The sequence below is a fragment of the Hyperolius riggenbachi genome, chromosome 7 (genome assembly GCF_040937935.1).
Source record: "Hyperolius riggenbachi isolate aHypRig1 chromosome 7, aHypRig1.pri, whole genome shotgun sequence".
Lineage (NCBI taxonomy): Eukaryota > Metazoa > Chordata > Amphibia > Anura > Hyperoliidae > Hyperolius > Hyperolius riggenbachi.
The window spans coordinates 307,399,253-307,425,823 of record NC_090652.1 but is presented as its reverse complement, the minus strand read 5'-3'; the positions used below and the strand labels follow the sequence as shown (position 1 = coordinate 307,425,823).

Genomic DNA, 26,571 nt, shown 5'->3' with positions numbered 1-26,571 from the left:
CAGCATGAAATCATCAGGGAATCGCCTGAGCCGCCGCGTCCTCCCCGCCGCTGCCCCCAAAATGTATAAATGTATGTAGTGTAGTTCATTTATACATTACCTGCCCTGTAGCAGCTTCCGCACGGTGTCCGTCCATCTCGCCGGGTAACAGCCGCATACACGCTAGCAGCGCATAGCGTCTGACGTCAGAGCGCCGCCGATGTGTATGCGGAATCCGGCGGGATGGACGGAAACCGTGTGGAGGCTGACACCGGACAGGTAATGTATAAATGCACTACACTACATACATTTTTACATTGCGGCGGGGGTTTCGTCGTCTTGTTGCTCGTTCGCAATTTGGACGCCGTAGCGCCGCACGCCCGACCAACCAACTTTGGCCCGAAATTTACCAGCATGCGCGAATGACCGTGCGACCAATTTCTGTCCCGAAATTGGTCGCTTTGTCAGTCATGCACTTGGCAGCACCAATTTTCATCCCATTAGATTATAATTATCGAATTGGATGGTCGATTGGTTGGTTGGTCGGCTAATGTATGGCCCCCTTTATGCTGGGAATACACCATACAATTTTCTGTTCGATTTACCTGCCAACATGTTGGAAATTATCTATCTAACCATCTATCTGCCTATTGTTCTACTCAGCAGGAGATAGCCAGAAGACAATGCACCAGAGATAATGACCAGTCTCTGCAGAAAATAATCTAGTTATGCATTCTAACAAAAAATCTTAAGGGGGCCATACACTAGCCGACCATCCAATTCGATTATTATAATCAAATTGGATGAAAATTGGTGCTGCAGAGTGCATGCCCGACCGACAAAGTGACCAATTTCGGGACAGAAATTGGCTGCACGGTCGATCGCGCATGCTGGAAAATTTCGGGCCGAAGATGGTCGGTCGGGTGCGCGGCGGTATAGTGGCCGAATTGTGACGAGACAATGAAACCCCCGCCGCATTGTATAAATGTGAAAAAAAAGATACGATTTGAATTTTCACTCAAATGATAAAAAGAAATTATAAAACAAAAAAAGGTTTTTTGATTTTTTTTAATTTTTTTTTTTTTTTTTTGTAGAAATGACCGTTTTTTATCAAAATTGCTGTAAAATCGGATCATTTTATTGTATCGTGTGTGTGGCCACCTTTACGGTCTGGGAGATTAAGCCTTGCTTCCTATGCCTGGGACAGGATGTGATGTGAGGCCTCTGCAGTGGTGACAAAGACAAGAATTATAACGCTTTCTCTGGAGTAGTCGTCAGGACATCTGTGAGGTTTTCTTTACTATACACTGACCGAATTAAATGCGGTACTAGGGAAAAATGAATATAAACACTTAAGTCCAGAAGGACATAGCCCTATAGGTACAACTAATAAAAGCGTATAACTTTATTTAAATCCATAAAATATGAGATAAAAACTGAGGTTCCACTGTTGTGGGTACTCACTTGTGGAGGTATTAAAATGATTCACCTTGTCTAGTTGAGGGGGTCATAGCTTATCCCCCTGGACCTCTGCATGCAATATCGGGTCCAGGTGTAGCTATCCCACAACTAGGCAGATGCCTTCACAATCCATTGGTGTGCAAGTAGGACGGTGAAGCACTCCCTGCTGTTCAATATCATGTAACAGATTGGTGTGCACACCTGGCGTCTAGTCCCCCTCTAACACCAACTAAGACGGGTGGATTTTCTTTACTGTCTGTGTTCCCTGTTAGAAGGTTCTGTTAACTTCCTGTCCCAAAGCATAGTGTCATCAAGGACAGTAAGTGAGAGATTTTGCTAATAAGAGACACAGAAAGCAATAACAGCTTAAGGCAGGTTTTAAATTTATTTTTTTGTTTTGTGGCAATGCAAAAAAAGACAAACATAGGATTGCTCTGACAGTGTAATATGCATTGCGCCACCCCCCGCTCAGTGACATACTCTGTGCTGGGCAGGCAGGGCATCTCGTCGGTCCGCGCATGCGGGACACACTGTGCTCTGTCGATTACACTCCGCGCGTTGCCTTTAGACTATCATTACCCCAAGCACCGTGAGGTTAGTGTGGCGGTTACGGTAAGACGTTGTTGCCCTTGTGTCGTATCGGACACTTGCCGCTAATAAATGAGCGTGGCTGATCTGAAAGGCGGTGGGCAACACAGGACAGTTAATGCATAAAGGCACACACATGGGGGTTGGTACATTTATACATTGGGGGGCAACGGCAAAGGGTTTTGTAGCTCATCTAAATATTGCTCGCCCTTACCGCAGTGCACCCGATCGACCACAATGGCCCAAAATCTTGCAGCATGTTTGATCGATGCATGCAACCAATTTTGGCCTAAAATTGGTAGCATCGTCGATCGGGCATGCTCTTGGCGGCACCGATTTTCATCCGATTTGAAAATCGTTATCGAATCAGATGGTCGATCGGCCACCAAGTCAAGAGATGTATGGGCACTTTAACGCGGTGCAATTCAAAGTCTATGAAGCATTCACCTCTCATCAGTTGCGATGCAGTGCAGTGTTCTCCCCAGGCTATTTTAGCCAGGAGCTCCACCCGGCTAGTTTTGGTGACCACCCGGCTGTCATCGGGTCACATCCTCCTATGCTGTAAGCAACAGTTGTGCAGAGAAGCACCTGCCCTGCATTCTTTCATCACGCCCCGCCCAGCTACTTTTTCATGCCAGTGGCTGAAAAAAAATTCTGAGGAGAACACTGCAGTGGATTCCATTGTTACAATGTTTGTCAATCACAGATCTCATTGGTCGGTTGCTTTTGAAATTACATCAAATGCCACTGTAAATAGTGTTTTTGGTTGTGTTATGTGTACATAATAACACAAAGCTCTGGTGTGAAACTAGCCTGACCGGTTCTGACACTTCTCCACTCCAACCAGCACTGAAAAAAAAAACAATAAAAACCCTGGAGCGTTGCATAGTGACATAGTTACATAGTTTTTTGGCTTGAAAAAAGACATATGTCCATCAAGTTCAACCAGTATAAAGTACAACACCAGCCTGCTCCCTCACATATCCCTGGTGATCCAGAGTTCCACTTTCAAGTGAAATGTCTTTCAAAAATCATCTTGAAATACTTTTGTGTTTTTTCAACTTTTTGTGATTCGTCAAAAGGTGTTTTTTCATGGTTTTGGGATTTTTCACATTAAAAGGAATAATTTTTCATGTTTTTTGCAAATTTTGGTATGTATATGTATTTATATGTATGTATATATATATATATATATATATATATATATATATATATATATATATCATATATATATATATTTTTTTTCTTAAGTTAGACAGGCTGTTAATTAACTGTGTGTGAAAATAACTACAGAGGAGGTAACTTGAAGGAATTGTCCGAGCTAGAAAAAAAAATCCACTTACCTGGAAGCAGTACCGTCCAAAGGACGTTGGAGGGACCAGGTGACCCGCGCGGTGGGGCGCAGAAGAGGTCAACCCGAAACCCGACCTGGTGAGGTCAGCTGCACCAGCGGAGAAGACCGGAAGCCATCGGAGCTGCGGCGAGGGTACAGGACAGCTGCCACGGGCTGGAGGAAGCCCCAGGTAAGTAGATCTTTTTTTTCTAGATTGGACAATCACTTTAACTACAGAGGGGGTAACTTAAGGAATGAACGGGTAAGATAACTCTCTCACTGTGTGGAGGTAAGTTTTCTCTTGCCTTATTATCTCCAGCATGATCTTAGTGAATTGAGGCTATTGTCATGTCACTGACTGTCCTCAGAGGAACTCGCAATCTAATCCTACCATAGTCATAGTGTAATGTCCTACCATATTATTATTATGTATTTATATAGCACTGACATCTTCTGCAGCACTGTACAGAGTACATAGTCATGTCACTGACTGTCCTCAGAGGAGCTCACACTCTAATCCTACCATAGTCATAGCCTAATGTCCTACCATATTATTATGTATTTATATAGCACTGACATCTTCTGTAGCACTTTACAGAGTACATAGTCATGTCACTGACTGTCCTCAGAGGAGCTCACACTCTAATCCTACCATAATCATAGTCTAATGTCCTACCATATTATTATTATGTATTTATATAGCACTGACATCTTCTGTAGCACTTTACAGAGTACATAGTCATGTCACTGACTGTCCTCAGAGGAGCTCACATTTTAATCCTACCATAGTCATAGTCTAATGTCCTACCACATTATTATTATGTATTTATATAGCACTGACATCTGCAGTGCAGCATTTTACAAAGTACATAGTCATGTCACTGACTGTCCTCAGAGGAGCTCACAATCTAATCCTACCATAGTCATAGCCTAATGTCCTACCATATTATTATTCTACATCCTACATCTTCTGTAGCACTTTACAGAGTACATAGTCATGTCACTGACTGTCCTCAGAGGAGCTCACACTCTAATCCTACCATAGTCTAATGTCCTACCATATTATTATTATGTGTTTATATAGCTCTGACATTTTCTGCAGCACTTTACAGAGTACATAGTCATGTCACTGACTGTCCTCAGAGGAGCTCACACTCTAATCCTACCATAGTCATAGTCTAATGTCCTACCATATTATTATTATGTATTTATATAGCACTGACATCTCCTGCAGCACTTTACAGAGTACATAGTCATGTCACTGACTGTCCTCAGAGTAGCTCAGAATCTAATCCTTACCATGGTCATAATCTAATGTCCTACCTTATTAGTATTAGGTATTTATATAGTTGTAAAATCTTCTGCAGCACTTTGCATAGTCCTTTCACTGGCTGTCCTCAGAGGAGCTAACTAAGTTATAAGTCCATTGTAGTCTAGAACTAATTTAACTTCACTATGGTAGAATAGAGCGGTCCCGGAGGAGGCCCCAGGTAAGTATAAATCTTTACAGTTTATCTCAGGTTTCCTTTAACAGTAACTTCCCTTTGGTTTCTATTTCTTTTTTTCTTTCTTTTAAAATTACAGTTTACAAACTAAGTTCTTATTTGAGTGTAGAGTGGACAGGAGATATGGGAAAACCTCAGCAGGTATAATAGCTACTTATAGCTAAAAAACAAACCATTGGCCGTCTTAGAACACTTTTCGAGGATTAGGACAATAATGTTTGACAAACAAGTACAATATTTTTGCTAGAACCATCTGTCAGACAGCAGTTCAGGCTGCCCTGCGCTGCCCCCTCCGCCAATCACTCCTCACCCGCCGCGCAGTCACAGCCCTTCCTCCCGCTGCTATTTTTGGCATGTTGATAATTCCATCTTATCTCGGTTTTTTGGCGTTTAGTTCTGGCGTTCCCTCCAGCCGCTCCTGCAGCATATTTCTATATTTTTTTTCCGGTGTTCATTTTTTTACTGTACAGCGGATCCGAGATGAAAAACTAACTATAACAAGTAACTTGTCTTATCTAAAGTTTAGTTAGTTTACACAGCAGATCTAGCTGCAAACAGCTTCAATAGTTCATGATTATTTATTCCTGTGATACAATGAGGGCACAGGGCAGCCATGTTCTGCTTGTCACAGGCTGAAAGCTGGAGATTCTATTAGGTGCCCATACACTCGTTAGATTGGCAGCAGATAGATAAGAAATGCATCTGATGATCTATCTGATGTGTTTTTAGAACATTTTTTACCAGGATAGAATTCCAATAGATTTCAGTTTGAAATCTATTGAAATTCAATCTGATGGCATTTTTTTGCCATCAGATTTCTATTAAGGCCAATGCAAACTGATAAGCAATCTCATCAGATCGACCTCAATTTTCCACCCTGCCAGTTCAATGGAAATCCATCGAAATCGGCCATCGATCGGTCGATTGGCCAACCAATTTGCAGTCGATCTATCGATCGATCGATCGGTCGGCCAGAAAATCGGCTGAGTGTATGGGCCCCTTTAGCCTGTGTGTAATGTGACAAATTCAGTCCCCTCTCCTCCTCCCTCCTCCCCTCTGCCTCTGAAATCAGTGGCTAGTAACCTCCTGCCCAGACTGAGCTCCCATAAGCCCTTGCTACAGTGCCAAGGCACTCTAAAAAGCTGTGGGCAAGGCTTGTTTAGTTTATAGGGAATAAATCGCTTCCGAAGTCTCAGCAGGAGTAAACTGCCGCATCCTCGCCGCAAAACAAGGGCTGCAGACCCCAAATCCCCGGGGGGAGGGGGGGCAATCTGAGGGGGACCGGCGCTTCCTGAAAGAGGCAGAGCTTTCAGCTGCAGCTCTGCCTCTACTGATGTCAATTGTGGCAGATCTCCGCCTCTCCCCGCCCCTCTCAGTCTTCCTTCATAGAGAGGGGTGGAGAGAGGTGGAGATCCGCATGGCGATTTGACGTCAGGAGAGGCAGAGCTACAGCTGAAAGCTCTGCCTCTCAGCGCAGCAGAATCCATGACCAAGATGGTAGTGGATGCTTGCCCCGGGATTTGGGGGGTCTAAAGCCCTCGTTTTGCAGCGGGGATGCGGCGGTTTACTCCTACTGAGACTTCTGAAGAGAAATACAAGGTAAAAGTAGCAAAATGTATTTGCTTCAGTGTCTCTTTAAAGGCCACACCATTCGGGTTGGTCCACCGTATAACTTTACTGGGAGAATACTTCCTTATGTGTTTTCGGATTCACTCACCCTGTCCCTATGCTATGTGGTCGGGATGGATGCTTTGACTTTCTAATAAGACTCATCAATGCTGCACAATTCAGAGACAATAAAGGGGACTCCAGACCTTGTCTTTTTCTCTTCATTTTTCTCCTTATCTCTTTGTTCAGTTTACACCACAGTCAGAAGTGTATCTTGTTAACCGATCGATTATTATTATTTTCATTCTCAACACTGATTCTGATTTCCGAAGTGGTATTTCAACTTATACGCCCAATACAGGGCTGAACACTTCCTGAGAAAGGGAACCAAGATTCACGAAAAGCTTTGAGCCGTGTCCTGGTCCCAGTATACTAATAACTGAATACGAAATTTCATATACTCTGTTTACTCTCCGGGTATCAGGTCCCGGGAAGTTTATATTATTTTACCCATACGGGGGTTGTAAATATGGTACAACTACAAAAAAAAATAATATTGATTATGGCGTGTTACGGTTTTATATTCACTAAATGTTTACAACATTATTTTAAATCTGTTCACTAACAGATGACATACGAGTCTGTCTAAATAATGTATAAAACCTATACCCACTGGAACACTACTTATCCCCTTCTGGGCTTGCGCACACAGCTTTTCTAAGCGCTTTGTGATTTTAAAAGCTCTTGCTAATGTTATCCTATCTGAGTGTTCTCACTGGGGTCATGTGATTTTATAAAAATCCCCCATAGCATTGCATTTAGCTTTGTTAAAAAAAAATAGAAACCAGATACTTACCTAAGGAAAGGCTCTGGGTCCTATTACACCTTCCCTCTCCTCTCCCGGTGCTCTCGTTCAGGCGGCAGCTCCTCCGTTCAAATCCCCCCCTGTGGGGGACTTAGAAAGTCTTCGGGAGCCGAGACAGGCGGCTCCATACTGCGCACATGCGAGTGTGCTAGAGAGGGCGCTCGCGCATGCGCAGTATGGAATGGCCCGTCTTCAGGAGTACTCAGGCTCCCGAAGACTTCCAAAGACTCCCTTTGGTGGCGGAGACAGCAGCAGCATTTGACCAAATTGGTAGAAAGCTGCTACAGGAAGCCAGCGCTACAATGGGGACCGGGAGAGGAGCGGGAAGTCTCTATAGCGGGGATCCCCAACCTGTGGTCCGCGGCCCACTGGTGGTGCGCTTGACGCTCCCAGTTGGGCCGCAGGACTGTCCTCTTATCCCCCCTCCCGCCCGTCCCCGCGGCCGCCGCTGTTATTACCTTAGCAGCGGCCGCTCTCCCCTCTCCAGCGCATGTATTTATGCAAGCAGCGTATCTCCCGTCTGCTCTGTGTGCGATACGCAGGAAGCAGGGTTCGGTTACCATAGTAACGGCGATACATATCGCCGCTCAGGAAGCCGCTGCCCTGCTTCCTGCAGCATCACACACAGAGCAGCCGGGAGATACGCTGCTTGAATGAATACACGCGCCGGAGAGGGGAGAGCGGCCGCTGTTAAGGTAATAACATCGGCGGGGACGGGCGGGGGGCACCACCTACCCATACAGGCTATCCTGGGGCACTATACTAGCTATCCTGGGGCACTATACTGGCTATACTGGGGCACTATACTAGCTATACTGGGGCGCTATCCTGGGGCACTATTCTGGCTATACTGGGGCACTGTACTGGCTATACTGGGGAACTATACTGGCTATACTGGGTCACTATACTGGCTATACTGGGGCACTATACTGGCTATACTGGGGCACTATACTGGCTATACTGGGGCACTATACTGGGGCACTATACTGGCTATACTGGGGCGCTATCCTGGGGCACTATACTAGCTATACTGGGGCACTATACTGGGGCGCTATCCTGGGGCGCTATCCTGGGGCACTGTACTGGTAAACTATACTAGCTATACTGGGGCACTATACTGGCTATACTGGGGCACTATACTAGCTATACTGGGGCACTATACTAGCTATACTGGGGCACTATACTAGCTATACTGGGGCACTATACTAGCTATACTGGGGCACTCTACTAGCTATACTGGGGCACTATACTAGCTATACTGGGGCACTATTCTGGCTATACTGGGGCACTATACTGGCTATACTGGGGCACTATACTGGCTATACTGGGGCACTATACTGGCTATACTGGGGCACTATACTAGCTATACTGGGGCACTATACTGGCTATACTGGGGCACTATACTAGCTATACTGGGGCACTATTCTGGCTATACTGGGGCACTATTCTGGCTATACTGGGGCACTATTCTGGCTATACTGGGGCACTATACTGGCTATACTGGGGCACTATTCTGGCTATACTGGGGCACTATACTGGCTATCCTGGGGCACTATACTGGCTATCCTGGGGCGCTATACTGGGGCACTATACTAGCTATACTGGGGCACTATACTAGCTATACTGGGGCACTATTCTGGCTATACTGGGGCACTATACTGGCTATACTGGGGCACTATACTGGGGCACTATACTGGCTATACTGGGGCACTATACTAGCTATACTGGGGCACTATTCTGGCTATACTGGGGCACTATTCTGGCTATACTGGGGCACTATACTGGCTATACTGGGGCACTATACTGGCTATACTGGGGCACTATTCTGGCTATACTGGGGCACTATACTGGGGCACTATACTGGCTATACTGGGGCACTATACTGGCTATACTGGGGGCACTATACTGGCTACACTGGGGCACTATACTGGCTATACTGGGGCACTATTCTGGCTATACTGGGGCACTATACTGGGGCACTATACTGGCTATACTGGGGCACTATACTGGCTATACTGGGGCACTATACTAGCTATACTGGGGCACTATACTAGCTATACTGGGGCACTATTCTGGCTATACTGGGGCACTATGCTGGCTATACTGGGGCACTATACTGGCTATACTGGGGCACTATACTGGCTATACTAGGGCACTATACTGGCTATACTGGGGCACTGTACTAGCTATACTGAGGCAACTAAACTCCCTATACTGGGGCAACAACTATGCTAGCTATGCCACTGCACCCTCACCAGCCCCCCCCCCCCCCCCCCCGTAACCCACTCCACTGTCCCCCCTAACACACCCCCGCACCCCTGGCTATACTGGGGCGCTATCCTGGGGCACTATACTAGCTATACTGGGGCGCTATCCTGGGGCACTGTACTGGGAAACTATACTGGGGCACTATACTAGCTATACTGGGGCACTATACTGGCTATACTGGGGCACTATACTAGCTATACTGGGGCACTATACTAGCTATACTGGGGCACTCTACTAGCTATACTGGGGCACTATACTAGCTATACTGGGGCACTATTCTGGCTATACTGGGGCACTATACTGGCTATACTGGGGCACTATACTGGCTATACTGGGGCACTATACTAGCTATACTGGGGCACTATACTGGCTATACTGGGGCACTATACTAGCTATACTGGGGCACTATTCTGGCTATACTGGGGCACTATTCTGGCTATACTGGGGCACTATTCTGGCTATACTGGGGCACTATACTGGCTATACTGGGGCACTATTCTGGCTATACTGGGGCACTATACTGGCTATACTGGGGCACTATACTGGCTATACTGGGGCACTATACTAGCTATACTGGGGCACTATACTAGCTATACTGGGGCGCTATTCTGGCTATACTGGGGCACAATACTGGCTATACTGGGACACTATACTGGGGCACTATACTGGCTATACTGGGGCACTATACTGGGGCACTATACTGGCTATACTGGGGCACTATACTAGCTATACTGGGGCACTATTCTGGCTATACTGGGGCACTATTCTGGCTATACTGGGGCACTATACTGGCTATACTGGGGCACTATTCTGGCTATACTGGGGCACTATACTGGGGCACTATACTGGGGCACTATACTGGCTATACTGGGGCACTATACTAGCTATACTGGGGCACTATACTGGGGCACTATACTGGCTATACTGGGGCACTATACTGGCTATACTAGGGCACTATACTGGCTATACTGGGGCACTGTACTAGCTATACTGAGGCAACTAAACTCCCTATACTGGGGCAACAACTATGCTAGCTATGCCACTGCACCCTCACCAGCCCCCCCCCCCCCCCCCCCGTAACCCACTCCACTGTCCCCCCTAACACACACCCGCACCCCTGGCTATACTGGGGCGCTATCCTGGGGCACTATACTAGCTATACTGGGGCACTATACTGGGGCGCTATCCTGGGGCACTGTACTGGGAAACTATACTGGGGCACTATACTAGCTATACTGGGGTACTATACTGGCTATACTGGGGCACTATACTAGCTATACTGGGGCACTATACTGGCTATACTGGGGCACTCTACTAGCTATACTGGGGCACTATACTAGCTATACTGGGGCACTATACTAGCTATACTGGGGCACTATACTAGCTATACTGGGGCACTCTACTAGCTATACTGGGGCACTATACTAGCTATACTGGGGCACTATTCTGGCTATACTGGGGCACTATACTGGCTATACTGGGGCACTATACTGGGGCACTATACTAGCTATACTGGGGCACTATACTGGCTATACTGGGGCACTATACTAGCTATACTGGGGCACTATTCTGGCTATACTGGGGCACTATTCTGGCTATACTGGGGCACTATTCTGGCTATACTGGGGCACTATTCTGGCTATACTGGGGCACTATACTGGCTATACTGGGGCACTATTCTGGCTATACTGGGGCACTATACTGGGGCACTATACTGGCTATACTGGGGCACTATACTGGCTATACTGGGGCACTATACTAGCTATACTGGGGCACTATACTAGCTATACTGGGGCACTATTCTGGCTATACTGGGGCACTATACTGGCTATACTGGGGCACTATACTGGCTATACTGGGGCACTATACTGGGGCACTATACTGGGGCACTATACTGGCTATACTGGGGCACTATACTAGCTATACTGGGGCACTATTCTGGCTATACTGGGGCACTATTCTGGCTATACTGGGGCACTATACTGGCTATACTGGGGCACTATACTGGGGCACTATACTGGCTATACTGGGGCACTATACTGGCTATACTAGGGCACTATACTGGCTATACTGGGGCACTGTACTAGCTATACTGAGGCAACTAAACTCCCTATACTGGGGCAACAACTATGCTAGCTATGCCACTGAACCTTTACCAGCCCCCCCCCCCCCCCCCCCGTAACCCACTCCACTGTCCCCCCTAACACCCCCCCGCACCCCTAACAACCCCGACCCATAACCCCCCCGGGGTGGTCTCCGGAAAAAAAATTGGTCAGAAAGTGGTCCCCGGGCTGGGAAAGGTTGGGGACCCCTGCTTTATAGGACCCAGAGTCTTCTCTCTCCTTAGGTAAGTATCTGGATTTTTTTGCAAACATCGGTTCCCATTCACAAATCTCCAGTGCTTAAAAAGCTCCTGTAGTGTGAACCAGGCCTTAAAACAGTCCCAGAAACTCAACATCTACAAACGTCAATATATTGGGATGTGGCGAATGTTTTGAACGAAAAATAATCTAGTGATTTGTAAAATAGGGCTGAAAATAGCATTGTAATCAGTAAGGCTCGGGCGCCTGGGGGCCCTTAACCAGTTCGCATTCAGTCGTTTTTCGCTTCATGCATCCGAACAATGTTCACCTCCCATTCATTAGCCTATAACTTTATTACTACTTATCACAATGAACTGATCTATATCTTGTTTTTTCCGCCACCAATTAGGCTTTCTTTGGGGGTACATTTTACTAAGAGCCACTTTACTGTAAATGCATTTTAAAAGGAAGAATAAGAAAAAAACGGAAACAAATCATTATTTCTCACTTTTCGGCAATTATAGTTTTAAAATAATACATGCCTCCATAATGAAAACCCACGTATTGTATATGCCCATTTGTCCCGGTTATTACACCATTTAAATTATGTCCCTATCACAATGTATGGCGACAATATTTTATTTGGAAATAAAAGTGCATTTTTTCCGTTTTGCATTCATCACTATTTACAAGCCTATAATAAAAAAAAAAAAAGAAATATTTCATCTTTACATAGATATTTAAAAAGTTTAGACCCTTAGGTAAATATTTGTGTTTTTTTTTTTTTTTTAATTGTAATGTTTTTTTGTTTTTTTTAATTAAACATTTTATGTGGGTATTTTTGGGAAGGTGGGATTGAAATTGTATTTTTTTTTGTAAATATGTGTATTTTTATTTTTATTTAACATTTAGATGTAGTTTACTTTTTGGCCACAAGATGGCAGCCATGAGTTGTTTACAGTGACGTCACTCTAAGCGTACCACGTACGCTTAGAGCGACATAGGAAGCAGAAAAAGCGTAGCTTCCGAGAGAAGCTGTCGCTTTTTCTGCGGGGGAGAGGAATCAGTGATCGGGCACCGTTGCCCGATTCACTGATTCACTGGCTAACAAACCGCCGGCCGGGAGCGCGCGTGCACGCGCGCGATCGGCCGCGTGGACGCGCAGGAGCGCACATGGCTTCCTGGACGTGAGTTTCACGTCCAGGAATGTCAAATAGTTAAAGGGGAACTGAAGAGAGAGGTATATGGAGGCTGTCCTGTTTATTTCCTTTTAAGCAATACCAGTTACCTGGCAGCCCTGCTGATCCTCTGCCTCTAATACTATTAACCATAGCCCCTGAACAAGCATTCAGCAGATCAGGTGTTTCAGTGGTTCAGACTTTAAAGTCTGATCTGACAAGACTAGCTGCATGCTTGTTTCTGGTTTTATTCAGATACTACTGCAGAGAAATAGACCAGCAGGGCTGCCAGGCAACTGGTATTGATTAAAAGGAAATAAACATAACAGCCTCCATATAGCTCTCTCTTCAGTTCCCCCTTAAAGATCCATCAGGACAGGTTCTTAATGATGCCCAATTTCAAAGCAATATCGATTGACGGCCACTGTACACACATAAGGACCGTCGGCTGAAAAAGTTATTATCGACCATTGCACCTGACGGTTATTGCATGTGTGTACATAGCTTCAAGCTTGCCCTGGACCAATAAGAGTAACAGAGAGATGAGACCTGCAGGAAATCTTGTACTCCAAATGGTATATATTGGGCAGAATTTGAATCAAGTTTAGTTTGTTTGCTTTTTGTTTTGTCATAGTTTTTAGCTACAATTTTTTTTTTCTGTAACACTTTTTCAGGAGTAGAGATCGGGTGTATACTAACATCCAATTTAGATTGGTCAATGATTGGTCAAATTTACCCCTTTCATGTAGTATGGGGGCCAACAGATTCTGAATATTATGAACAGATTGTAAAGCCCAATCTACACGATACAATTCTTTGTACGATTCTATTTACGATTTGATTAAATCCAACATGTCCGATCGGGATTCAATTCGATGCAATTCGATTTGCCATTGTTTAGCAATTGCAAATCGAATTGAATGGAATCAAATCTCGATCGGACATGTCGGATTTAATCGAATCGTAAATAGAATCGTATCGTGTAGATTGTGCTTAAAGGTAAGGTCCCATACAACAAGGAGGTGGTAACATTAGCCAGTGATTGGCCAATCAAAATTAGATGTGTGTATGCACCCTTATCCAAAAGGGATATTTTGTCTAAGTATCTGTATAGATTAGTGTTCTGTCTACAGTACATACTGTCCAGTAATTATACTGTAACTCCCATATTCCTGCATGTTTAATTACCTGCACCAAGCAGGAGGCATGGCGTCTCTGCATCAAACAGGAAATGGACACACCTGCACTCTCTGTTCTAGCAGGAAGGCTGAGCTACACATGTGGCTGCCTCTGCAGATATCATCAGAAAAAATACATTTACATTCATATTTGCAGAAGTCTGTGCAGTTTAGAGATCTGAACTGTGGAAATTACTTAATCATAAATAACTAAAAGAAAATATAAAAAATATAGAACATATAAAATCAGCTGAACGTAAATACCAGTATTTGTAGAAAGTGTATATATTCAGCAGTGATGCACTGGGAGACATCTCAAGCTCACTCTAACCTGAATTATTGCAAATTCTTTCTGTTTTAAGAAAGCTAAATTTGGTTTTCCTTAGTATTTTAGTAAGGGGGCTTTTAGGACCATTGTAGTCCCTTACACACTCCAATGAGTTCTGGGTCACTATGAGCTTGCTGGTTAGTCTGTACCTCTTGGAGAAAGTGTATAAGACATAAATATTATACTGTTACAATAGGAATGGTTACTGCATGTTAGAAGAATTACTTTTTAGTTGTGGTATTTTTAGTCTGTAGATTGATGTTAGCCTTTTCCTCTATCGGGGTGGAGGGCAGTACTGGGCACAGCACCATGCGGAGTGTGAGTGGGAGGCAGATGGCGGAGGTGGGTGTTGTATCGCTATGTTAACCGACTCCCTGTTCTCATGTCTTTGCAGCGGCAGAAGATGCCGGCGTTGGAACAGATGTTGGAATGATCGTGGGTGAGTCAGACTTTCTGAACGTATCATGCAGCCTAAGCAGATATAATGAGATCTAATGGAGATGCATTTGTCATATATTTAACTCATAAAGTTATTAAAGTAAAAATGAAGAGGACCCTTTGTAAGCAATGTGCACGTTGACGGCCTACGTTACCCAATTAAAGGACAACTGAAGCGAGAGGGATATGGAGGCTGCCATATTTATTTCCTGTTAAGCAATACCAGTTGCCTGGCTATCCTGCTGATCCTCTGCCTTTAAACCTTTTAGCCATAGACCATGAATAAGCATGCAGCAGATCAGGTGTTTCTGACATGATTGCCAGATCTGACAAGATTAGTTGCATGCTTGTTTCTGGTGTAATTCAGACACTACTGCAGCCAAATAGATCAGCAGAACTGCCAGGCAACAGGTATTGCTTAAAAGGAAATGATTATGGCAGCTTCTGTAGTCTTCTAACTTCAGTTGTCCTTTAATCCCATCCTAATCCTGTTTCTTCTATCACAAGAACCCTTCAAATTTTATCATTATTTGCTGCCTCTAAAAAGAAGCCCGCGACAACATACAGGGCGGCCATATTGCATGTGCTGAAGTGCGGAAGAAACCACTCTATATAGCGGGGGCTTGTATGATCTGTTTATAGCATTTTACAGGCCAGGTCCAATAACTATCTTTATCCCACTTATATCAAAACTCTATCCCTTTCAGCCCCCAAACCCCCACTAACACGCCTACAGAGGTGTTTAATTCCTAAGGTTGCATAACCCCACTCTGCAATGTAACAGGGGAGCTGCTAAGGTTTTTGTGGCCCCGAGTGGAACATTATTTTTGCCTCCCCCAAGTCAAAGCAAAGGCCTCTATTCCCATAATAGTTAGCCAAAGGTGTCCCTCTAAAAATAGGTAGCTCTCCAGTACAGGTAGGTTGTCAAATGTGCACCCCCCCTGTATAGGTAGCTACCCCAGAATAGGTAACCAAGGTGTCCCCTCAGTACATGTATCCACCCCCAATATAGGTAGCCAAGGTCTTCCCCCAGTATTGGTAGCCACCCCCAGTATAGGTAGCCACGGTGATCCTCAAGTATTGGTAGCCACCCCCTGTATAGGTAGCTACCCCAGGATAGGTAACCAAGGTGTCCCCTCAGTACATGTATCCACCCCCAATATAGGTAGCCAAGGTCTTCCCCCAGTATAGGTAGCCAAAGTGTCACCCCCCAGTATTGGTAGCCACCCCCAGTATAGGTAGCCACGGTGATCCTCAAGTATTGGTAGCCACCCCCTGTATAGGTAACCAACACCAGTATATGTAACCACCTCCAGTATAGGTAGCCACCTCCAGTATAGGTAGCTAAGGTGTTCCCCAGTATAGGTAGCCAAAGTGCCCCCCCCCCAGCCCCAGTATAGGTAGCCATTCCCAGTATAGGAAGCCACCTCCAGTATAGATAGGCAAGGTGTGACCCCAGTATAGTTAACTACCCCAGTATAGGAAGGCACCACCAGCATAGGTAACCAAGGTGTCCCCTCAGTATAGATAGCCACCCCCAGTATAGGTATAGGTAGCCACCACCAGTATAGGTAACCAAGGTGTCCCCCCAGTATAGGTAGCCACCACCAGTATAGGTAGCAAAGATGCCCCCCCAGCATAGGTAGCCACCCCCAGTATAGGTAGCAAAGATGCCCCCCCCCACACACACAATATAGGAAGCCACCGCAGCATAGGTAACCAAGGTGTCCCCCAGTATAGGTAGCAAAGATGCCCCCCCCCCCCACACACAATATAGGAAGCCACCGCAGCATAGGTAACCAAGGTGTCCCCCAGTATAGGTAGCAAAGATGCCCTCCCCCACCCCCATAGTATAGGTAGACAAAGGTTTGCTTGAAAAGTGTGTAAAACATATTTTATGGATAATTTGAGAAGCACATAAGGAGAGAAGCGATAATTCATTAGAGATTTTTTTTTTTTTGTGAATCAGCCCCTATGTCTGAGAAAGAGACAGAGTAGCCTTCATTTCACCTGTGTGTCTTCTTCTCTCCAGGGATCGTTGCTGTGGTGGTCTTGGTCCTCGTGGTCCTCATCGTTGTGGTGCTTCGTTACATGTTCCGACACAAGGGAACGTATTTCACCAATGAGGCTAAAGGCACGGAATTTGCCCAAAGCGCGGATGCCGCACTGAAGAATGACCCGTCGCTGCAGGACTCCATAGATGAGTCCAAGAAGGAATATTTTATCTGATGATGGAGGAACATCTCCATCTGTCTCCGTTGGGTTTACACTGAGAAACGTTATGGAGCTATACGGCAAAGGATTCAGTCATTCGGAGCTCGGCTATCGGAGCTGATTATATCTCAGGGGATTGCATGTAACAAGCTGGATTATGTACTAATAACCATTCTCGGCACGACACACCGAGGTGTCCATCTGGGAGGCTGATGAGTTCTTCTGATGTTCAGGTGTTTGTGTTGAAGGTTGCAGTCAGCAAGACGGAGGGATTAACGCGGCTTTTTCCCCCACGGAGTGACTCGGTTGGATGCAGAGACGGCTGCATCTATTCTATGTCATGATAAAACTACCACATCTATCCGAAGGCCTTAATATATAACACCACCAAGGAAAAAGAAGAAAAAACTGAACAAATCATCACCACATTTTAAGTGTTTTAGCAAGTTGCATTACTTAGTTTTTACTTTTTATTTCACCTCTGAACCTCTCCATAGGCTTCACTGGGAAAGCTGTGTTGTTTTGTGTCAGCTGTTAGTGAGATGGAAGTGATTCTTCCATCTGAGTCTTCATGACTGTGACGCTCCCTCTGTCCTCATAAAATGTGTCATTTCAGTAAACCAGATACAGCTGGGGAGGTGTGAAGATGGCAATACATTTTTACCTTCTGCTTTGTGCAGAATGTATGTACTAATAAGATAAAAAGAGAATGGAGATTTCAGAGTACTGTACTATTAACACAAACCTCATACTGTTGCCAAGGTCTCAACCAAAGTGATAGCAGAGGTAGATTGGTGATTGTCAATAAGATAAAAATCATTTTGAATTGATGCAGATTTTATGTTAATTTTATGCAGATGTACAGAGCCCAGCTGTGGACATCAAAGGCAGTATCTGATTTTGATTGGTCTAGACTGCTTACATTTGCATGAAATAAACACAACACTTGCATCAAGTCAAACTGATTAATGTCATACTGACCATCTCTAAAGCTACGTACACACATACGACAACGATCGTTCGTTGTGAACGACGAACGAACTTTTAATTGACGGAAGAACGACCTAAGTAAGGTTAGCTTTTAAAGGTGTGTAACGATCTGATCGTTAGAATGAATGTTACATCACATAAAGCAACTATTGCGCTTGCGCATAAAAATGAAAAATTCCATGGAGAAATAGCGAAGTGCGCATTTCAAGCCTAGTACGAACGACCGTTTCCAACGATGTACTACTTTTGCAAACGATCGTCGTTGGAAAAAATCCGCCAAGCTAGATCGTTCGTTTTTAACCATCTAGCTGCTTTTTTTTTTAAACAATCATCATTTGAAATGATCGGGGAACAATCGTTTCAAACGACTATAGTCACATGTGTGTACGCACCTTTAGGCAGACTGGAGCTGTAAAGGTGGCAACATTTTAGCGAAGAATCGTTAGAGCGATCAGATAAATGTGATCGAAAATAACATGTTGTACTACATCGATTATTCATTAACAAACCAATCTGTTCTTCCTATCCATCACAACTGATTATAAAAAAGTTCCAAAAATGACAGCGCTCCACCTAAGCTTGGGATCCTGCGGACAGTAACCCGGTGGATAGCTCCAATCAGCAAGCTCCACAACTTGTGGGACTCTGGAAAAGGATAAACGAGGAGCGTTCTATGTTGCATTAACATTTATTGGATGATTAAAAGGATTTAAAAATGCACTTAGAAGATGTGGATGATAATAAAACATGTATTTCAACACGTGGGTGGTCAGTGTAAAGGATAGCGGAGATACCGCCGCATGGCCAAGCGGCATGGCGGCTATCTCCGCGTATCAGCCGGCGGCCTCTGCTGCACAGCTACATGCTGCTGCTTTGCCTGGTCCTTCTAGTGCACATAGATTGAGAGCTATGCGCGCCAGGCGACAGGACCTTTATGCAAGTAAAAGGGGAGTCAGCTGATCAGCCGGTCAGCTGACTCCAGTAGTGCTCCGGAGTGACTGGGGCGGCGCTGTGGAGCGCTCTGAGTATATATAGGACCTGCCTGTCAGTTGCTGGTTGTCTGCTGTTGCAAATGCTACGTGTGAGCGCTCAGACCCGAGTCAGATCCCACAGTGTGCTAGAACCAGCTGGAGCTGGGGATCCACACTTAGCCAGTTTCCGTTGATAGCTTAAAGTACTAATTGCATTGTGTTATCTGTGTACTATACCTTAGTCTAGATCCCAGGTGTTGAAACCAAGGACTTCACACCTAGACTAGGATATTGCTATATTGCTATTGTTTATCTGTTATGACCTTCTGCTTCCTTGACCACTCTCCTGTTTGCTGATTCGGTACCTCTGCCTATCTGATTATTGTTGCCGACTCTGCCTGAACCTAAACATCGAATCAGTCTTCCGTCTTTGTACTTTATCTGTCCGTACGTTGCCTACCCTGCTTGTCTGACCTTCCTGTCCTCACTAGTGTGCCTAGCCATTAGTGAGGAATCTCTAAAAGCTGTCACCTACTCCTTAGGTGATCAGCCCTTGCAGCACTGTCTGTAACACTTTCTCCTCAAGTGTCCGCTAGCTGCAGTAGAGTCTTAATCACCTGCTCCTCAGGTGATTATCCTTGCAGTACAATCAGTGGTCCCTGCTCCTCAGGTGTCCACTAGCTGCAGTACAGTCTGAATCTCCTGCTCCTCAGGAGATTATTGGCTGTAGTGTAGTCTTAATCACCTGCTTCTCAGGTGATCATCCTTGTAGCACAGTCAGTGGTGCCTGCTCCTCAGGTGTCCACTGGCTGCAGTACAGTCTGAATCTCCTGCTCCTCAGGAGATCCTTGGCTGTAGTGTAGTCTTAATCACCTGCTCCTCAGGTGATCATCCTTGCAGCACAGTCAGTGGTCCCTGCTCCTCAGGTGTCCACTGGCAACAGTACAGTCTGAATCCCCTGCTCCTCAGGGGATCCTTGGCTGCAGTATTGTCTGAATCTCCCGCTCCTCGGGAGATCTCCTTTTCTTATTACTGTTGCACCAAAAACACAATCTCACATTGGTTGTCCCGTGTTTAGCTATACTAGCATTATTGGTCATTCTGCAGATCACCACATAATCAGGTATAGTATCTGTATTATTGGTGATAATGCAGATCACCAATAATCAGAAAAATCTGTGTTGCTGACACCAATCGTTACAGTCAGGAAGCCCTTTTGTGTCTCCTCCCTCCGAATACCGTAGCTGTGGCCAGCAGCAGAGGTGTCCTGATGTTGACAGACAATCGGGGTGGAGTGGTGTATTGGGTCCTGCTTCACAGTGCCTGCCACGTCATGACACTTCAGACGTGCGTACATAAGCTCCATGACGCTGCTACGGTATTCGGAGGGAGGAGACGCAAAAGGGCTTCCTGACTGCCCACATGTTGGGTTACATGTTTTATTATCATCTACATCTTATAAGTGCATTTTTAAATCCTTTTAATCATTCGATAAACGTTAACACACCATAGAGCACTCCTCGTTTGTCATTTTCCTGATTATAAAAAAAAAGTTGCCCACTAATGGTACAATTTTCAGTGAAGAATAGCCCAAGCGATCAAATAAATGCCAACGAATTGGCAGAAGTGAAGCTCGTTGATGTCCCAAATGGACTGCTAACAATTCTAAAGGTGATCATGAGATGATAATTTATTTGATCAGAAAAAGGTGATAATGTGCAGAGGTACTGCCTCTGCCTAACGTGCATGAGGTCGTAAAATCCTGACTCCACCCATTGGCTTAACCCATGGCTGGTTTCCAGTTTCACCTGTGGGCTTGTGGAATGAAGTGGTGTAACCTACACCACCTGGCCGAAGACGTGAACCTACTTGTGGGATGAGACGGTATAGCCTACTCCTCCTGGCCAAATTTTCATGTCACAATACTTGAACTAGAACAAGCTTTATCTTATGGACAAGCTTCTAGAACAAGCTAAAAATATATATTTCTTATAATCATTTGCAATGGAGAGGAAGAAGAGAAAAGAAGAAGGGTCTGCTTCAATGTCACATGAGGTTTATTAGGGACTTATCCCACAACAGCAATAGGAACACTCTGCTGACATGTTTCGGACCTAGAGTGGTCCTTAATCATAGCACGGATAGGAAGAACAGATGAGGTCACTGGTGCAATAATTGGCGCATTACAACATTTTGTTTCTGATAGCGTTTATTCGTTTTTTTGGGCTATTCTTTGCAGAAAATTGGACCGCTAGTGGCCACCTTAAAGAAAATCTGTATTAAGAAAAAACGCCCCTGGGGGGTACTCACCTCGGCAGGGGGGAAGCCTATGGAACCTATCAAGGCTTCCCCCGTCCTCCTCTGTCCCGCGGCGGCAGCGATACAGCTCCCAGAACGGCGGGGATGTAAATAACTACCTTCCCGGCTCCAGCGCAGGCGCAGTATCGGCTCTCGGCTCCGAAATAGGCGGAAATAGCCGATCCCAGTTGGGTCCGCACTACTGCACAGGTGCAAGTCTCCTGTGCCTGCGCAGTAGAGCGGACCCAACTGAGATCGGTTATTTCCGCCTATTTCCATGCCGAGAGCCGCAACAGCGCCCCCGCTGGAGCAAGGGGAAAGGTAAACATTGCACAGCCTGACAAATTGTCGTCTGTGCCTTCCGGGGGACAGACAGAGACCACCGTGGGACAGAGGAGGACGGGGGAAGCCTCAATAGGATCTGGAGGCTTCCCCCTCCCGAGGTGAGTACCCCCCAGGGGCATGTTATGGTATTCAGTTACAAAATTCCTTGTGCAAGGATAATGTACATTCTATAGGGTTTTTATTTATAATAAAGCAGGGCGACACTTTAAATGATCTTTCTCCTTGGTCAGAGTAAACACCTCATAGCCTGAAACAACATGGCCGCCTCCAGGACCTCCTCCCATAAATGTGACGCCGAAAAGACTAAGCAGCCATCAGATCAGAAAGCCAGAGGCACTTTGGGGGCTGAAATGACGATATTTGAGTTTTGAGTAAATTGGAATCCGGCTCTTGCGGCCATAAATACTTTCACACGATAAGAGCTGCTGTATTACCTCAATGAGGGGAGCAAACATAAGGGGATCCAAGCCTCTATTAGTATTAGATCATCTATATCAGTATTTTGATCACAAAGGGGGGTTTCCAATAGCAACCACCATCAAGGGCATGTTGGGATGTGCCCTGAGGTTATAGATCTCATTTTGGATCATCTGTGGATCTGTTTAGAAAAACTGAACAGTATTTGTATAGCTTGTTAATTAGGTATACGCTGGATAGTTGAGGAACTAATGACGAGAGGTTAAACAGGCACGCCTATGGTTCAAACCACTCCACACTGTCACCTGATGAAGTGACAATGCATCCACGAAACATGTGTCTGGTTGTGCCAATAAACAATCATGTCTTCCTACTGGCTGTCCTGATTCAGTAGGTAAGTGACAAAGGGGACTAGGAAAGGTAACTGACACTCTCCTTTTTAGCTTTCTACTTAGTCTGTTTCCTTTCCAATTATCTTATGTATACATTATAAGGGATGAAGTGTGATTGGTTGGTAAGGGTTAATACATCATCAGTAGGTGACACTTAAGAGGTCTATTAACCCTCTGGGGGATAATCCCGAGCTGAGCTCGGGGTAAGCCGCCACAGAGGTTTTCTCAGGCCCTGGTGGGCCGATTTGCATAATTTTTTTGTTGTTGCACGCAGCTAGCACTTTGCTAGCTGCGTGTATATACCGATCGCCGCCGCTCCGCGCTGATTCGCCGCTACTCGCCGTGCCGTGCCGCTCCCCCCCCCCAAGACCCCCTGCGCAGCCTGGCCAATCAGTGCCAGGCAGCGCTGAGGGGTGGATCGAGACTCCCTCTGACGTCACGACGTCGTTGACGTCGATGACGTCATCCCGATCGTCGCCATGGCGACAGGGGAAGCCAAACAGGAAATCCCGTTCTGAACGGGATTTCCTGTTTGCTTTGTATGCCGGAGGCGATCGGAGGGGGTGGGGGGATGCCGCTGCACAGCGGCTATCATGTAGCGAGCCCTGGGCTCGCTACATGATTTAAAAAATAAAAAAAATTAAAAATAGTGCTGCGCCACCTCCTGGGCGATATAATTGTATCCCCCAGGAGGTTAAAGCGTAACCTGAACTCAGAACTTCCTATCTGCTCTAAAAGATAAGCAATAGCATAATAACATTTTTAAAAAAACATTTCTTTGCTACAACGGATACAAACCCTGCAGTAAATCTGCCGTGTCTACTACCTGCTTTCAAGGAAGCAGGCATAGGGTTAACATCCTGTGTTTACAAATTAGCTGCTCTGCCATGGCAGAGGAGATTCCTGAGCTGATATAGCTGAGAGATCAAATTACTGTGGTGATTAGTCACAGATGAGGGGGAATTAGACAGGCTAAACTCTCTAAATACATACAGGATGCATTTCTCTGTTTTCCTTCTTTCCTGTGCAAGAGTTCAGATCCACTTTAACCATGCAATTCCCCAGATGATTGATCATACAATTGATTGTATTGATCGATCGCAAATGATCGTTCGACCACACTAGCGGAAAAATAACTGCTATCTGATTTATGGAATTGATACAAAAAAAATTAGATCAGTTGTATTAATCTGATGTAATTGGTTAGCCGTTTTTCTTCCGTATGTGGGGCCAATTGAACAATCGATTGTCCAGGAAATTGTATCGTTAAGGGTCACCTTTAGACTGCCACACTGCCATTTTTTAACAGTTATTTAAAGTGTTGTGTTATTTTTCTGAAGTGTTTTTAAAGTGAAAAATTTACTATCACAAATAAATACATAAATAAAGTGCTGTAAGCATTTATCCGTAATGCACAAATCTGATACATACACATTGAAACGCCTGTAAAAAGGCAAAACAAATGGCGTGTACTGAGTGTAATTTGCTCGCAGTTTGCAGTTTTATGCAGCAAATAAATCTGTGAACACGAAGGAAGAATTGCAGTGGACTTTTGAAAAACGCTGCCGCTCTGTAGGAATATATTAGCACATTTTATTGCATTGTGCGATGTGTTTTTGACGTTATTTACTTTGAAGTCAGTTATAAATCTCCTAAACTAACTGTGAACATAATGGTGACCATACATGGTCCAATAAAAATGTTTGATTATCCCGTTTATTCGATCTAAATGATCGAATCGAATGAAAGTTGAAAATATGTTTTTTTCCCGATCAAGAAATTCGAACGATTATCCTGTTTTTTCAAGAAAAAATCAGATCGGACATGCTGGAAAAATCTTTATATTCGATCTAACGGAATAATCAAACTAAATTATTTAATCGAAAAAAAAAAATGAAAAATTGTACCATGTATGGGCACCCTAAGCTTCATCTCTTACCCAGTCTAGAACCTGTCTGCAATGCAGATATCCCAGCTATTCTCCTCTTCCTGCATGACTAATCTGACATGCGGTGATAGGATCACTGTGGAATGACTGTGTTACTGATGCAAGTATGTGACTAATTGTAATGTTTACCATTAAAAAAGAACCCCCGTGGCTGTCATCAGACTGGGCATTTAGTAGGAATAACTATTGTTAATCCATAGCTTTTAAATCAGATAAGATGCCCCTCAGGCATTATCAGCTGAGAAAATACAATGTAATGCACTAAAGTGGTGTAGTCATTCAAAGCAGATAATTTGGGCACATGTGGCACCTCAGTAAAATGGGCACTGCCAGTGGCATAGAAATAGGGGATGCAGAGGTAGTGACCGCACCAGGGCCCCTGAACCAGTAGGATCCCTCCTTCAATTCAACCGATTGAATAGCTTCTTATTAGTGCTAAGCTGGTAATGATCACCTCTATAGATGCTTTGATTAGTTGTAACTATTTTTAGGCTCTTCTCCTCCCCAGCCTACACCCCTCTGACACTGCAGCTATCTCCTCCCCTGCTTACACCTCTCTGACCCTGCAGCTGTCTTCTCCCCTGCTTACACCTCTCTGACACTGCAGCTATCCCCTCCCCTGCTTACACCTCTCTGACCCTGCAGCTGTCCCCTCCCCTGCTTAATGCCTATACCTCCCTGACACTGTAGCTGTCCCCTCCCCTGCTTAATGCCTATACCTCCCTGACACTGTAGCTGTATCCTCACCTGCTTACACCTCTCTGACACTGCAGCTGTCTCCTCCCCTGCCTACACTTCTCTGACACTGCAGCTGTCTCCTCCCTTGCTTACACCTCTCTGATACTGCGGCTGTCCCCTCCCCTGCTTACACCTCTCTGACACTGCAGCTGTCCCCTCCCCTGCTTACACCTCTCTGACACTGCAGCTGTCCACCTCCCCTGCTTACATCTCTCTGACATTGCAGCTGTTCCCTCCCCTGCTCACAACTCTCTGACTCTGCAGCTGTTCCCTCCCCTGCTTACACCTCTCTGACACTGTAGCTGTCCCTTCCCCTGCCTAATACCTATACCTCCCTGACACTGTAGCTGCCCCTCTCCAGCTTACACTTCTCTGACACTGCAGCTGTCTCCTCCCCTGCATACACCTCTCTGACACTGCATCTGTCCCCTGCCCAGCCTACACATCTCTAACACTACAGCTGTCCCCTCCCCTGCTTTCAGCTGTCTGACTCTGCAGCTGTTCCCTCCCCTGCTTACACTTCTCTGACACTGCAGCTGTCCCATTCCCTGCCTATACCTCCCTGACACTGTAGCTGTATCCTCCCCTGCTTACAACTCTCTGACACTGCAGCTGTCTCCTCTTCCTGCCTACACCTCTCTGACACTGCAGCTGTCTCCTCCCCTGCATACACCTATCTGACACTGTAGCTGTCTCCTCCCCTGCATACACCTCTCTGACACTGCAGCTGTCTCCTCCCCTGCTTACACTTCTCTGACACTGCAGCTGTCTCCTCCCTTGCTTACACTTCTCTGGGACTGCAGCTGTCTCCTCCCCCTGCTTACACTTCTCTGACACTGCAGCTTTCCCCTCCCCCTGCTTACACTTCTCTGACACTGCAGCTGTCACCTCCCCTGCTTACACCTCTCTGACACTGCAGCTGTCACCTCCCCTGCTTACACTTCTCTGACACTGCAGCTTTCCCCTCCCCCTGCTTACACCTCTCTGACACTGCAGCTATCCCCTCCCCTGCTTACACCTCTCTGACACTGCAGCTGTCACCTCCCCTGCTTACACCTCTCTGACACTGCAGCTGTCACCTCCCCTGCTTACACCTCTCTGACACTGCAGCTTTCTTTGGCAAGTTTTGTTGCTCCATATCAATTGTTCTGTATAGAGCACTTTAGGGGGCCCAATATAAAACTCGCAGTTGGGCCCAGAACTCCTAAGCTACGCGACTGGGCACC

The 26,571-nt window shown here is 45.6% G+C and overlaps 1 protein-coding gene and 1 long non-coding RNA gene across 2 annotated transcripts in view; one reads left to right on the top strand and one right to left on the bottom strand.

Moving 5' to 3' along the window:
- Positions 1-17,351, bottom strand: part of LOC137525201 (uncharacterized) — a 355,356-nt gene extending 338,005 nt beyond the window's left edge. The window contains exon 1 of the long non-coding RNA XR_011022892.1: positions 17,043-17,351. This is a non-coding gene — a long non-coding RNA (uncharacterized lncRNA). The remainder of the gene's footprint in view (positions 1-17,042) is intronic.
- Positions 1-21,520, top strand: part of LOC137525198 (glycophorin-C-like) — a 52,785-nt gene extending 31,265 nt beyond the window's left edge. The window contains exons 2-3 of the mRNA XM_068246128.1: positions 14,989-15,033; positions 17,065-21,520. Coding sequence (XP_068102229.1) covers positions 14,989-15,033; positions 17,065-17,261 — 242 coding nt within the window. The 3' untranslated portion in view covers positions 17,262-21,520. The remainder of the gene's footprint in view (positions 1-14,988; positions 15,034-17,064) is intronic.
- The last annotated feature ends 5,051 nt before the right edge of the window (positions 21,521-26,571 follow it).